At 62.7% G+C, this 12,594-nt stretch overlaps 1 protein-coding gene across 2 annotated transcripts in view; it reads right to left on the minus strand.

Moving 5' to 3' along the window:
• Positions 1–2,822: 2,822 nt before the first annotated feature.
• POU6F1 (POU class 6 homeobox 1) overlaps positions 2,823–12,594 on the minus strand; it is a 29,444-nt gene continuing 19,672 nt past the window's right edge. The window contains exons 6-11 of one of the 2 annotated variants that reach the window (XM_068212673.1): positions 9,934–10,115; positions 9,235–9,360; positions 8,841–9,104; positions 6,812–6,935; positions 5,959–6,130; positions 2,823–3,192 (exon numbers count right to left, since the gene is read on the minus strand). In XM_068212673.1, the coding sequence (XP_068068774.1) occupies positions 2,847–3,192; positions 5,959–6,130; positions 6,812–6,935; positions 8,841–9,104; positions 9,235–9,360; positions 9,934–10,115 (1,214 nt within the window). In that variant the 3' untranslated portion in view covers positions 2,823–2,846. The remainder of the gene's footprint in view (positions 3,193–5,958; positions 6,131–6,811; positions 6,936–8,840; positions 9,105–9,234; positions 9,361–9,933; positions 10,116–12,594) is intronic. The other variant, XM_068212675.1, reaches the window with a different exon arrangement.

The raw sequence follows: 12,594 nt of genomic DNA on the forward strand, positions 1-12,594 counted from the left end.
CGGCCCCAGCGGGCGCCCCCGCGTCCCCCCCAAAGCTCCCCTCCCATCGCTCCCCGGCGGGCTGGAGCCCCCCGGGCTCCGGGCAGGGGGAGGTGGGGAAGGGGCGCTGCCTCTGCTTTGGGGTTCACGCCCCCCAAACCCGGGGTGATGTCCCCAAAATCCACCCACGGGACCTCCCCACGGTGGGGGATCACCCCCAGAAGCCCCTCACGAGGTGGGGGACCCGCAAAACCAGCGTGGGGGTGACGTAAATTTGGGGTCACCCCTGGTGAGCCGTAACATCGCCTCAGTAACACAGCAAAAAGAGCAAAACCCAGAAAAATGGAACTCGCTGACTTTGGGTGGGTGTGTGAGACTCAGGGGGGGTCTGTCACCACGTGTGTCACAGGTGGGGAGAGGTGACATCGACACCCTCGGGTCGTGTGTGAGAGGAGGGAACGGGGGACACACACAGGCACAGGTGGGCACAGGTACAGGCACGGGGGCAGAGGGACAAAATCCGTGGCCAAAGGGACAAAACCAGTGGCCAAAGTGCTGATGGCTGGAGGTCAAGGGGCTGTGACTGGTGGGACACACAGAGGGGATTCCCAGTGCTCCCAGTTCAGTGTGCTGAAGGGCACAGCGGGGTGGGCACAGGTACGGGCACGGGGCTGGAGGGACAAAGGGGTGGCCAAAGGGACAAAATCAGTGGCCAAAGGGACAAAATCAGTGGCCGAAGTGCTGATGGCAGGTGGTCATGTGGGACTGTGACCGGGAACTGGGATGTTCCCAGTGCTCCCAGTTGAGAATGTGTGGAAGACGTTGGATGTCGGACACGGGTACAGGGGTGCTGGACACAGGCGCAGGTGTGGTGGACACAGGTACAGGTGTGGTGGACACAGGTACAGAGGTGCTGAACACAGGTAAAGGTGTGGTGGACACAGGTACAGAGGTGGTGGACACAGGTACGGGCATGGTGGACACAGGCACAGGTATGGTGGACACACGTAAAGGTGTGCTGGACACAGGTACAGGTGTGCTGGACACGGGTACAGGTGTGCTGGACACAGGTACAGGTGTGCTGGACACAGGTACAGGTGTGCTGGACACGGGTACAGGTGTGCTGGACACAGGTACGGGTGTGCTGGACGCAGGCACAGGTGTGCTGGACACGGGTACAGGTGTGCTGGACACAGGCACCGGCGTGGTGCACACAGGTAAAGGTGTGCTGGACACACGTAAAGGTGTGCTGGACACAGGTACAGGTGTGCTGGACACGGGTACAGGTGTGCTGGACACAGGTACGGGTGTGGTGGATACAGGTACAGGTGTGCTGGACACAGGTAAAGGTGTGCTGGACACAGGTACAGGTGTGCTGGACACAGGTACAGGTGTGCTGGATACAGGTAAAGGTGTGCTGGACACGGGTACAGGTGTGCTGGACACGGGTACAGGTGAGGTGGACACGGGTACAGGTGTGCTGGACACGGGTACGGGTGTGGTGGACACAGGTACAGGTGTGCTGGACACGGGTACAGGTGTGCTGGACACAGGTACAGGTGTGCTGGACACGGGTACAGGTGTGCTGGACACAGGTACAGGTGTGCTGGACACGGGTACAGGTGTGCTGGACACAGGTACAGGTGTGGTGGACACGGGTACAGGTGTGCTGGACACGGGTACAGGTGTGCTGGATACAGGTAAAGGTGTGCTGGACACGGGTACAGGTGTGCTGGACACGGGTACAGGTGTGCTGGATACAGGCACCGGCGTGGTGCACACAGGTACAGGTGTGCTGGACACAGGTAAAGGTGTGCTGGACATGGGTACAGGTGTGCTGGATGCAGGTACGGGTGTGGTGGATACAGGTACAGGTGTGCTGGACGCGGGTACAGGTGTGCTGGATACAGGTAAAGGTGTGCTGGACACGGGTACAGGTGTGCTGGACACAGGTAAAGGTGTGCTGGACACGGGTACAGGTGTGCTGGACACAGGTACAGGTGTGCTGGACACGGGTAAAGGTGTGCTGGACACGGGTACAGGTGTGCTGGATACAGGTAAAGGTGTGCTGGACACAGGTACAGGTGTGCTGGACACAGGTACAGGTGTGCTGGACACGGGTAAAGGTGTGCTGGACACAGGTACAGGTGTGCTGGACACAGGTAATGGTGTGCTGGACACAGGTACAGGTGTGCTGGACACGGGTAAAGGTGTGCTGGACACAGGTACAGGTGTGCTGGACACAGGTAATGGTGTGCTGGACACAGGTACAGGTGTGCTGGACACGGGTACAGGTGTGCTGGACGCAGGTACAGGTGTGCTGGACACAGGTACGGCCATGGTGGACACAGGTAAAGGTGTGCTGGACACGGGTACAGGTGTGCTGGACACAGGTACAGGTGTGCTGGACACGGGTACAGGTGTGCTGGACACAGGTACAGGTGTGCTGGACACAGGTAAAGGTGTGCTGGACACAGGTACAGGTGTGCTGGACACGGGTACAGGTGTGCTGGACACAGGTACAGGTGTGCTGGACACAGGTAAAGGTGTGCTGGACACAGGTACGGCCATGGTGGACACAGGTACAGGTGTGCTGGACACGGGTACAGGTGTGCTGGACACGGGTACAGGTGTGCTGGACGCAGGCACCGGCGTGGTGCACACAGGCTCAGGTGTGGTGGTGGAACCGGGTGGCAGAGGGACAGAAGCAGTGCCCAAAGTGCTGATGGCTGGAGGCCGGGGGGACACGGGGGCGCTCCCAGCGCTCCCAGTCCGGGGCGCTGAGCGACGCTGGAGGCGGACACAGGTCCGGGCGTGGCGGCGGAGGGACAGACCCGGGAGGCCGGCGGCGGCCGGGGCGCTGCCCGTCAGGGCACGTGGAAGACGTTGAGCTTGCTGGTGTTCTTGAGGGTCTGGCGGCGGTTGCAGAACCACACCCGCACCACCTCGCGCTCGTAGCGCAGCTCCTGCGCGATGCGCGTGATCTCGGCGCCCGTGGGCAGCGCGTTGCGCTCGAAGTGCGCGTTGAGCGCCTCCAGCGCCTGCGGGGTGAAGGACGTGCGCCGCTTGCGCTTCTTGCCCGGCTCGCCCCCCACGAACTCCAGCAGGTGCTGCTGCCCCTCGCGCTGCCGCTGCTCCGCCTCCCGCAGCCACTTCTCCAGCACCGGCTTCAGCTTCTGCGCGCTCTTGGGCGTGATGTCCAGCTTCTCGAACCTGGGGACACACGGGGACACATGGGGACACTCAGGGGGATGTCCAGTGTCTTGAACCTGGGGACACACGGGGACACATGGGGACACTCAGGGGGATGTCCAGTGTCTTGAACCTGGGGACACACGGGGACACATGGGGACACTCAGGGGGATGTCCAGTGTCTTGAACCTGGGGACACATGGGGACACATGGGGACACTCAGGGGGATGTCCAGTGTCTTGAACCTGGGGACACACGGGGACACATGGGGACACTCAGGGGGATGTGCAGCTTCTCGAACCTGGGGACACATGGGGACACTCAGGGGGATGTGCAGCTTCTCGAACCTGGGGACACATGGGGACACTCAGGGGGGATGTGCAGCTTCTCGAACCTGGGGACACAAGGGGACACATGGGGACACTCAGGGGGGATGTGCAGCTTCTCGAACCTGGGGACACATGGGGACACTCGGGGGGATGTCCAGTGTCTTGAACCTGGGGACACATGGGGACACTCAGGGGGGATGCCCAGCTTCTCGAACTTGGGGACACAGGGACACTCAGAGGACAGTCAGGAGCAACACAGGGGACAGTCAGGGGACACAGGACACTCAGGGGGGATGTCCAGCTTCTCGTAGCTGGGGACACAGGGACACGGGGACACTCAGAGGACACTGGGAACACTCGGGGGGACACTCTGGGGACACTCAGGGGGGACGCAGGGGACACTGGGCGGGGATGTTTGGGGCTGATCTGCAGCTTGTCGAACCTGAGGGGATGTGGAGGACATGGGAGACCCTCAGGGATGGGGGACAAGGGGACAGCAGGCTGGGACTGGGGGTGACAGTGAGGGGGGAGCAACGACCAACACCCTCCTTAGCCCCATTCCCCTCCCTTCCTCAGTTTCCTCCTTAGCCCCATTCCCCTCCCTTCCTCAGTTTCCTCCTTGGCCCCATTCCCCTCCCTTCCTCAGTTTCCTCCTTGGCCCCATTCCCTTCCCTTCCTCAGTTTCCTCCTTGGCCCCATTCCCCTCCCTTCCTCAGTTTCCTCCTTGGCCCCATTCCCTTCCCTTCCTCAGTTTCCTCCTTGGCCCCATTCCCTTCCCTTCCTCAGTTTCCTCCTTGGCCCCATTCCCTTCCCTTCCTCAGTTTCCTCCTTGGCCCCATTCCCTTCCCTTCCTCAGTTTCCTCCTTGGCCCCATTCCCTTCCCTTCCTCAGTTTCCTCCTTGGCCCCATTCCCTTCCCTTCCTCAGTTTCCTCCTTGGCCCCATTCCCTTCCCTTCCTCAGTTTCCTCCTTGGCCCCATTCCCTTCCCTTCCTCAGTTTCCTCCTTGGCCCCATTCCCCTCCCTTCCTCAGTTTCCTCCTTGGCCCCATTAACCTCCCTTCCTCAGTTTCCTCCTTGGCCCCATTAACCTCCCTTCCTCAGTTTCCTCCTTGGCCCCATTAACCTCCCTTCCTCAGTTTCCTCCTTGGCCCCATTCCCTTCCCTTCCCTTCCTCAGTTTCCTCCTTGGCCCCATTCCCCTCCCTTCCTCAGTTTCCTCCTTGGCCCCATTCCCCTCCCTTCCTCAGTTTCCTCCTTGGCCCCATTCCCTTCCCTTCCTCAGTTTCCTCCTTGGCCCCATTCCCTTCCCTTCCTCAGTTTCCTCCTTGGCCCCATTCCCTTCCCTTCCTCAGTTTCCTCCTCTGCCCCATTTTCCAGCTTTGCCCATTTTCCTTTTGCTCCAGTTCCCCTCCCTCCACCTCTCTTCCCTTTCCCCAACTTTCCTTTGCCCCGCTTTCCTCCCATTCTCAGCTTTTCCTCCTTTCCCAGAGTTTTCTCCTCTCCAATTTCCTTCCTTCCCTCCTGTTTTCCTCCCATTCTCCACTTCTCCCTTCCCCAAATTTTCCATCTTTTCCCCTTTCCTCCTCCTGTCCCTGCCCCTGGGCCTGCCCAATACCCGGCCCCTGTGATTGTCCTGTCCCCTCACCGGCAGGTGACCCTGTCCCTGTCCCTGTCTGTACAGGTGGCCCTGTCCCTGTCCCCAAGGTGACATTACCTGCAGATGGCCCTGTCCCTGTCCCCAGGGTGACATTACCTGCAGATGGCCCTGTCCCTGTCCCCAAGGTGACATTACCTGCAGATGGCCCTGTCCCTGTCCCCACACCTGTCCCCAGGTGACATTACCTGCAGATGGCCCTGTCCCTGTCCCCACACCTGTCCCCAGGTGACATTACCTGCAGATGGCCCTGTCCCTGTCCCCACACCTGTCTCCAGGTGACATTACCTGCAGATGGCCCTGTCCCTGTCCCCAGGTGACATTACCTGCAGATGGCCCTGTCCCTGTCCCCACACCTGTCCCCAGGGTGACATTACCTGCAGATGGCCCTGTCCCTGTCCCCACACCTGTCCCCAGGGTGACATTACCTGCAGATGGCCCTGTCCCTGTCCCCAGGGTGACATTACCTGCAGATGGCCCTGTCCCTGTCCCCAGGTGACATTACCTGCAGATGGCCCTGTCCCTGTCCCCACACCTGTCCCCAGGTGACATTACCTGCAGATGGCCCTGTCCCTGTCCCCACACCTGTCCCCAGGTGACATTACCTGCAGATGGCCCTGTCCCTGTCCCCACACCTGTCCCCAGGTGACATTACCTGCAGATGGCCCTGTCCCTGTCCCCACACCTGTCCCCAGGTGACATTACCTGCAGATGGCCCTGTCCCTGTCCCCACACCTGTCCCCAGGTGACATTACCTGCAGATGGCCCTGTCCCTGTCCCCACACCTGTCCCCAGGTGACATTACCTGCAGATGGCCGACTGGCTGTAGGCAGGGCCCTCGGTGGCCGTCAGGGCCTGCCCCACCTGGGTCTGGGTCAGCCCCAGCGAGAGGCGCCGCAGTTTGAAGTTCTTGGCGAATTCCCGGATTTCCTCCAGGTTGATCCCGTCCTCCTCCGCGCTGGGCGGGGCGGGGGGCTCTGGGGGGGCAGGGGGGGCTGTGAGCCCCGGGCCCAGGGACCCCAGTCCCTGTTAGCCCTTTTCCCAGGACCCCAGACACAGCGCTCCCCCTTTCCAGCGGTTCCCTGACTCTGTTAATCCCAGACCTCGGGCCCCTCTTCCCAGTTCCTGTTATTCCTCTGCCCAGGGATCCCAGACCCCCCTTATCCCTTTTTCCCACAGTCCCTCTTATCTCCTTCCAGGGATCCCACACTTTATTTCTCTTCCCAGGGATCCCAGACTCTGATATCTCTCTTCCCAACCCTTTCCAGACCCCATTATTACCAGGGGACCCCAGTTCCTGTTATTCCTTTTCCTAGTTCCCATTATTCCTCTGCTCAGGGATCCCAGACCCCCCCTTATCCCTTTTTCCCACAGTCCCTCTTATCTCTTCTCTTCCCATTATTCCTCTGCTCTGGATCCCAGACCCCATTATCCCCCAGTTCTTATCTCTTCCCAGGCTTCTCTTCCCAGGGATCCCAGACTCTGGTATCTCTCTTCCCAACACTTTCCAGACCCCATTATTACCAGGGGACCCCAGACTCTGTTATCCCTCTTCCCACACGATCCCAGTTCCTGCCATGGCCCTTCCCAGCGGATCCCAGACCCCACTATTCCCCCCACAGCCCATCATCCCTCTCCCAGTGCTCCCAGTGACTCACTGGACACCAGCTGGCTCACGGTGGGGGTCTCGGAGCAGGTGATGGGCACCGGGGATGGCGACACCTTGGCCACGGGCGTGGGGCTCGTCCCCACCCCGGCCGGGGCCGGCTGGATGGGCTGGACCTGGGGGGGACCCGGGGGTGACCTGGTGGCCTGGGGGACCCAGGGGTGGCCTGGGGGGGACCAGCAGCTCTGCTCCCCGTGGGACACGTCCCACTGGGAGAGCTGGTGGCACCAGGAGGGGGACGGGTGACCACGGGACAGCGCTGGGGCAGGAGGGGGCACGGCCTGGGGGTGCTCCTGGAGTCCCAAAGCCACATGGCCAGGACCCCAAGGTACTCATGTGTCCCCACAGCCACACAGCTCATGGGCTCCTAAACCCACCTGTCTGGGTCCCAAAGCCCCGTGGCCACAGCCCAAAGGTGCTCACGGGATCCCAAAGCCGGGTCCCAGGAGTGTCCCCCAAAGCAACATGGCCAGGTCCCAAAGGGGCTCACATCCCCCCCAAACCACATGGCCAGGTCCCAGGAGCGGTCATGGTGTCCCAAAACCGTCTGGCCACATCCCAAAGGCACTTCTGTCTCCCCCAAGGTCGTGTGGCTGGGTCCCAAAGGCACGGGGAGGGTCCCAAAGGCACGGGGAGGGTCCCAAAGGCACGGGGAGGGTCCCAAAGCCCCTTGGCTGGGGACGCTGCCACCCTTTGGCCACACTGCCATGGTCCCCCAGCCGTGACCCACCTCGCTGGTGAGGGGGGGCTTGTGGGGCTCAGGGGGTCTCGGGATGACTCGGGGGGCTCAGGGTGACTCGGGGGGCTCAGGGGGTCTCGGGGTGACTCGGGGGGCTCAGGGTGACTCGGGGGGCTCAGGGGGTCTCAGGGGGTCTCGGGGGTCTCAGGGGGTCTCAGGGGGTCTCGGGGTCTCTCGGGGTGACTCGGGGGTCTCAGGGGGTCTCGGGGTGACTCGGGGGTTATCAGGGGGTCTCGGGGTCTCTCGGGGTGACTCGGGGGGTCTCAGGGGGTCTCGGGGTGACTCGGGGTCTCTCGGGGTGACCAGGGGGTCTCAGGGGGTCTCGGGGGTCTCAGGGGGTCTCAGGGGGTCTCGGGGTCTCTCGGGGTGACTCGGGAGTCTCAGGGGGTCTCGGGGTGACTCGGGGTTATCAGGGGGTCTCGGGGTCTCTCGGGGTGACTCGGGGGGTCTCAGGGGGTCTCGGGGTGACTCGGGGTCTCTCGGGGTGACTCGGGGGGCTCAGGGGGTCTCAGGGGGTCTCGGGGTCTCTCGGGGTGACTCGGGGGTCTCAGGGGGTCTCGGGGTGACTCGGGGGGCTCAGGGTGACTCGGGGGGCTCAGGGGGTCTTGGGGTGACTCGGGGGGCTCAGGGGGTCTCGGGGGTCTCAGGGGGTCTCGGGGTCTCTCGGGGTGACTCGGGGGTCTCAGGGTGACTCGGGGGTTATCAGGGGGTCTCAGGGTCTCTCGGGGTGACTCGGGGGTCTCAGGGGGTCTCGGGATCTCTCGGGGTGACTCGGGGGAGCTCAGGGGGTCTCAGGGTGACTCGGGGGTCTCAGGGGGTCTCGGGATGACTCGGGGGGCTCAGGGTGACTCGGGGGGCTCAGGGGGTCTTGGGGTGACTCGGGGGGCCTCAGGGGGTCTCAGGGTGACTCGGGGTAATCAGGGGGTCTCGGGGTCTCTCGGGGTGACTCGGGGGGTCTCAGGGGGTCTCGGGGTGACTCGGGGGAGCTCAGGGGGTCTCAGGGTGACTCGGGGGGCTCAGGGGGTCTCGGGGTCTCTCGGGGTGACTCGGGGGGCTCAGGGGGTCTCGGGGTCTCTCGGGGTGACTCGGGGGGCTCAGGGGGTTTTGGGGTGACTCGGGGGAGCTCAGGGGGTCTCGGGGTGACTCGGGGGGGGTCTCGGGGTGACTCGGGGTTATCAGGGGGTCTCGGGGTGACTCGGGGGGCTCAGGGGGTCTCGGGGTGACTCGGGGGGAGTCTCGGGGTGACTCGGGGGGCTCAGGGGGTCTCGGGGTGTGGCCTCACCTCGCTCTTGATGGGGGGCTCGGCTGGCCCGTTTTTCTTGCCGGGGGCCGGAGCGGGGGGGGCGGTGGCCAGCGTGGCCCCCGCGGTCAGCGTGGCCCCCGTGGCCAGCGTGGCCCCCGTGGCCAGCGTGGCGATGACCTGGCCCTGCGCGTTGAGCAGCAGCTGCGGTGTCACCGGTGTCACCTGCAGGCTGGCCGGGGCCGGCGCGGGGACGGCCGCGGCCACCCCGGGGGGGGCCACGACCCACGGCAGGGTCCCGATCACCTGGGGGGGGACACAGTGCTGGGGGACCCGGAAACACCCCCCCCGCGGGGGGCACAAAGCCCCGGGAGCAGCTGGGACCCCCTCCCCAGGTGACACAACCCCGTGGGGGGGCAGGGGACCCCCGCGGTACCTGGCCCTGGGTGTTGGTCAGGAGCTGCCCCGGGATCCCCTGGACGCTGGGGAGGGGGTTGGCGATCACGGGGGGGGCACTGAGGGACCCCAGGATCTGCGGCTGCGCCCCCAGAGCCGCCGTGAGCTGTGGGACGGAAACGGGGTCAGAGCTGGGCCAGTGGGGGCCACTGGGACCCCCTGGGATAGTCCCCCCCTCCCAGTCCCCGGGGTCCCTGGGTGTTCCTAAATCCCTAAATCCATACAACCACCTGCTGGGAGCTGCCCAAAGCAGAGCTGCAGCTTCTTGGGGTGGGGAAACTGAGGCTGGGATTGAGTTCGGGGAAACTGAGGCTTGCATCCTGCACGGGGAAACTGAGGCAGGGATCTTGCTCAGAGAAACTGAGGCCAGGATCTTGCACATAAAACCAGGCTGGGATCCTGCACAGGGAAACTGAGGCAGGGATCCCACCTGGGAAACGGACTGGGATCTTGTCCTGGGAAACTGAGGCAGGGATCCTCTCCAGGGACACTGAGGTCACAATCTCCCGTGTGGAAACTGAGAGTGCGATCCTGCCTGGGGAAACTGAGGCTGGGATCCTGTTCTGGGACACGGGGGCTGGAATCCTGCCTGGGGAAACTGAGGCCGGGACGCGGCCCTGGAATTCCCGGGGCTCCCCGCGGCCCCCGGACCCCGGGATGGGCTGGGATCAATCCTTACTATGCCGGGGTTAAAGGCCAGTCCGGTGATCTGGGGCTGGACGGACATCGGGGGGTCCTTTGGGGGGGTGGGCGCCGGGGGGGGCTGGGGCAGCAGCGGGGGCTGCCCCGGGGGCGGCGGGGGCGGCCGCGGCGCCGGGACCGCCGGGACGGCCGGGATGGCGGGGCTGAGCACGGCGGCGGCTGCGGAGAGACGGAGACACCGTGAGTGGGCTGGCACCGGGGACGCTGCGCCCGTGTCCCCCCCCGCCCCGCCCGACTGTCCCCTCCCGTCACCGGGGTGTCACCTACCCCAGGTGCTGCTGCTGCAGCACAGAGCGGGGGGCGCCTGGGGGAACCCAGAATCTCCCCGGACACACCTGGCACACGTGCAGGGTCCCTACGAGCCCCCCCGGGTTGGGGTCGATCCCCACCTTTCCCACCTGCAGGTCTCCCCCCTCGCCTGCTGCAGGGGGTGCCACACCTGGAGCCCCAAATCTGCACCTGGAGCTCCAAATCTGCACCTGGAGTCACTCCTGGAGCCCCAAGTCTGCACCTGGAGACACAAATCTACACCTGGAGCCATGCCTGGAGCCCCAAATCTGCACCTGGAGCACCAAATCTGCACCTGGAGCCACAAATCTGCACCCGGAGCTCCAAATCTGCACCTGGAGCCACACCTGGAGCCACAAATCTGCACCTGGAGCTCCAAATCTGCACCTGGAGCCACACCTGGAGCCACAAATCTGCACCTGGAGCCACAAATCTGCATCTGGAGCCACAAATCTGCACCTGGAGCCACTCCTTGAACCCCAAATCTGCACCTGGAGCCACACCTGGAGCCACAAATCTGCACCTGAAGCCACACCTGGAGCCACAAATCTGCACCTGGAGCCACAAATCTGCACCTGGAGCCACTCCTGGAGCCCCAAATCTGCACCTGGAGCCCCAAATCTGCACCTGGAGACACTCCAGGAGCCCCAAATCTGCACCTGGAGCCATGCCTGGAGCCCCAAATCTGCACCTGGAGCCACAAATCCGCACCTGGAGCCACACCTGGAGCCCCAAATCTGCACCTGGAGCCCCAAATCTGCACCTGGAGCAACACCTGGAGACCCAAATCTGCACCTGGAGACACTCCTGGAGCCCCAAATCTGCACCTGGAGACCCAAATCTGCACCTGGAGCCACTCCTGAAGACCCAAATCTGCACCTGGAGCCCCAAATCTGCACCTGGAGCCACACCTGGAGCCCCAAATCTGCACCTGGAGCCACACCTGGAGCCCCAAATCTGCACCTGGAGCCACACCTGGAGACCCAAATCTGCACCTGGAGACACTCCTGGAGCCCCAAATCTGCACCTGGAGCCACAAATCCGCACCTGGAGCCACACCTGGAGCCCCAAATCTGCACCTGGAGCCCCAAATCTGCACCTCCAATCTCCCAAATTAACTTCAATTCCCCAAATTCAGACCCTGCAGGCGAACACAACCTGGACTGGGGCTGAGCTGGGACTGGGAGCATGAATTAAGGAGGGGACAAAGAGAGCATCAAGGTCACTTCTTTCAGCAGGTACCACACCTGGAGCTCAAAATGTTGCATATTTTGGTCTCAAATCTCCCAAATTGTATTTCAGAACCCTCCTGCAGCAGGTGCCACCACACCTGCAATCCGAAATCTGCACCTTTTATACTGAAACCCCTCACCCTGAAGCCTGTGGATGTGATGGGCTGGATTTGGGCTGGATTTTGGGCTAAGGATGAGTTGGGGAGGGGGCAAACAGAGCTCTAACCTCCACAGTTTCAGCCAGGTGTCACACCTGGAACCTCAGCTCTTCACCTTTTATACTCAAATGCCCCAAATTCAAGCCCATTTCAGAGCCCTCCTGCAGCCACATCTGCAGCCCCAAATCTACACGTTTTTTACTCCAATTACCCAACTGAAACGCATTTCAGATCCCAGGTGGGTGGGACTGGCTGGATTTGGGATTTTGGGGAGGGGGCAAAGGGAACTCCAACCTCCCGTGCTGCAGCCAGGTGCCACACATGGGGCCCCAAATCTACACCTTGTTTGATACTCAAATGCCCCAAATTCAAGCCCATTTCAGAGCCTTCCTGCAGCCACACCTGGAGCCCCAAATCTACAGCAGGTGCCACGTGTGGAGCGTCAGAGCTACACCAGGTGCCACACCTGGAGCCCCAAATCTACACCGGGTGCCACACCTGGATCCCCAAATCTACACCGGGTGCCACACCTGCAGCCCCAAATCTACACCGGGTGCCACACCTGGATCCTCAAATCTACACCGGGTGCTACACCTGGATCCCCAAATCTACACCGGGTGCTACACCTGCAGCCCCAAATCTACACCGGGTGCCACGTGTGGAGCCCCAAATCTACACCGGGTGCCACACCTGGAGCCTCAGAGCTACTCCTTTTGTACTCAAATGCCCCAAATTCAAGCCCATTTCAGAGCCTTCCTGCAGCCACACCTGCAGCCCCAAATCTACAGCAAGTGCCACACCTGGATCCCCAAATCTACACCAGGTGCCACACCTGGAGCCCCAAATCTACACCGGTTGCCACACCTGGAGCCTCAAATCTACACCGGGTGCCACACCTGGAGCCCCAAATCTACACCGGGTGCCACACCTGGAGCCTCAAATCTACACCGGGTGCCACAC

This window comes from Anomalospiza imberbis, chromosome 22 (genome assembly GCF_031753505.1).
Source record: "Anomalospiza imberbis isolate Cuckoo-Finch-1a 21T00152 chromosome 22, ASM3175350v1, whole genome shotgun sequence".
Classification (NCBI taxonomy): domain Eukaryota; kingdom Metazoa; phylum Chordata; class Aves; order Passeriformes; family Viduidae; genus Anomalospiza; species Anomalospiza imberbis.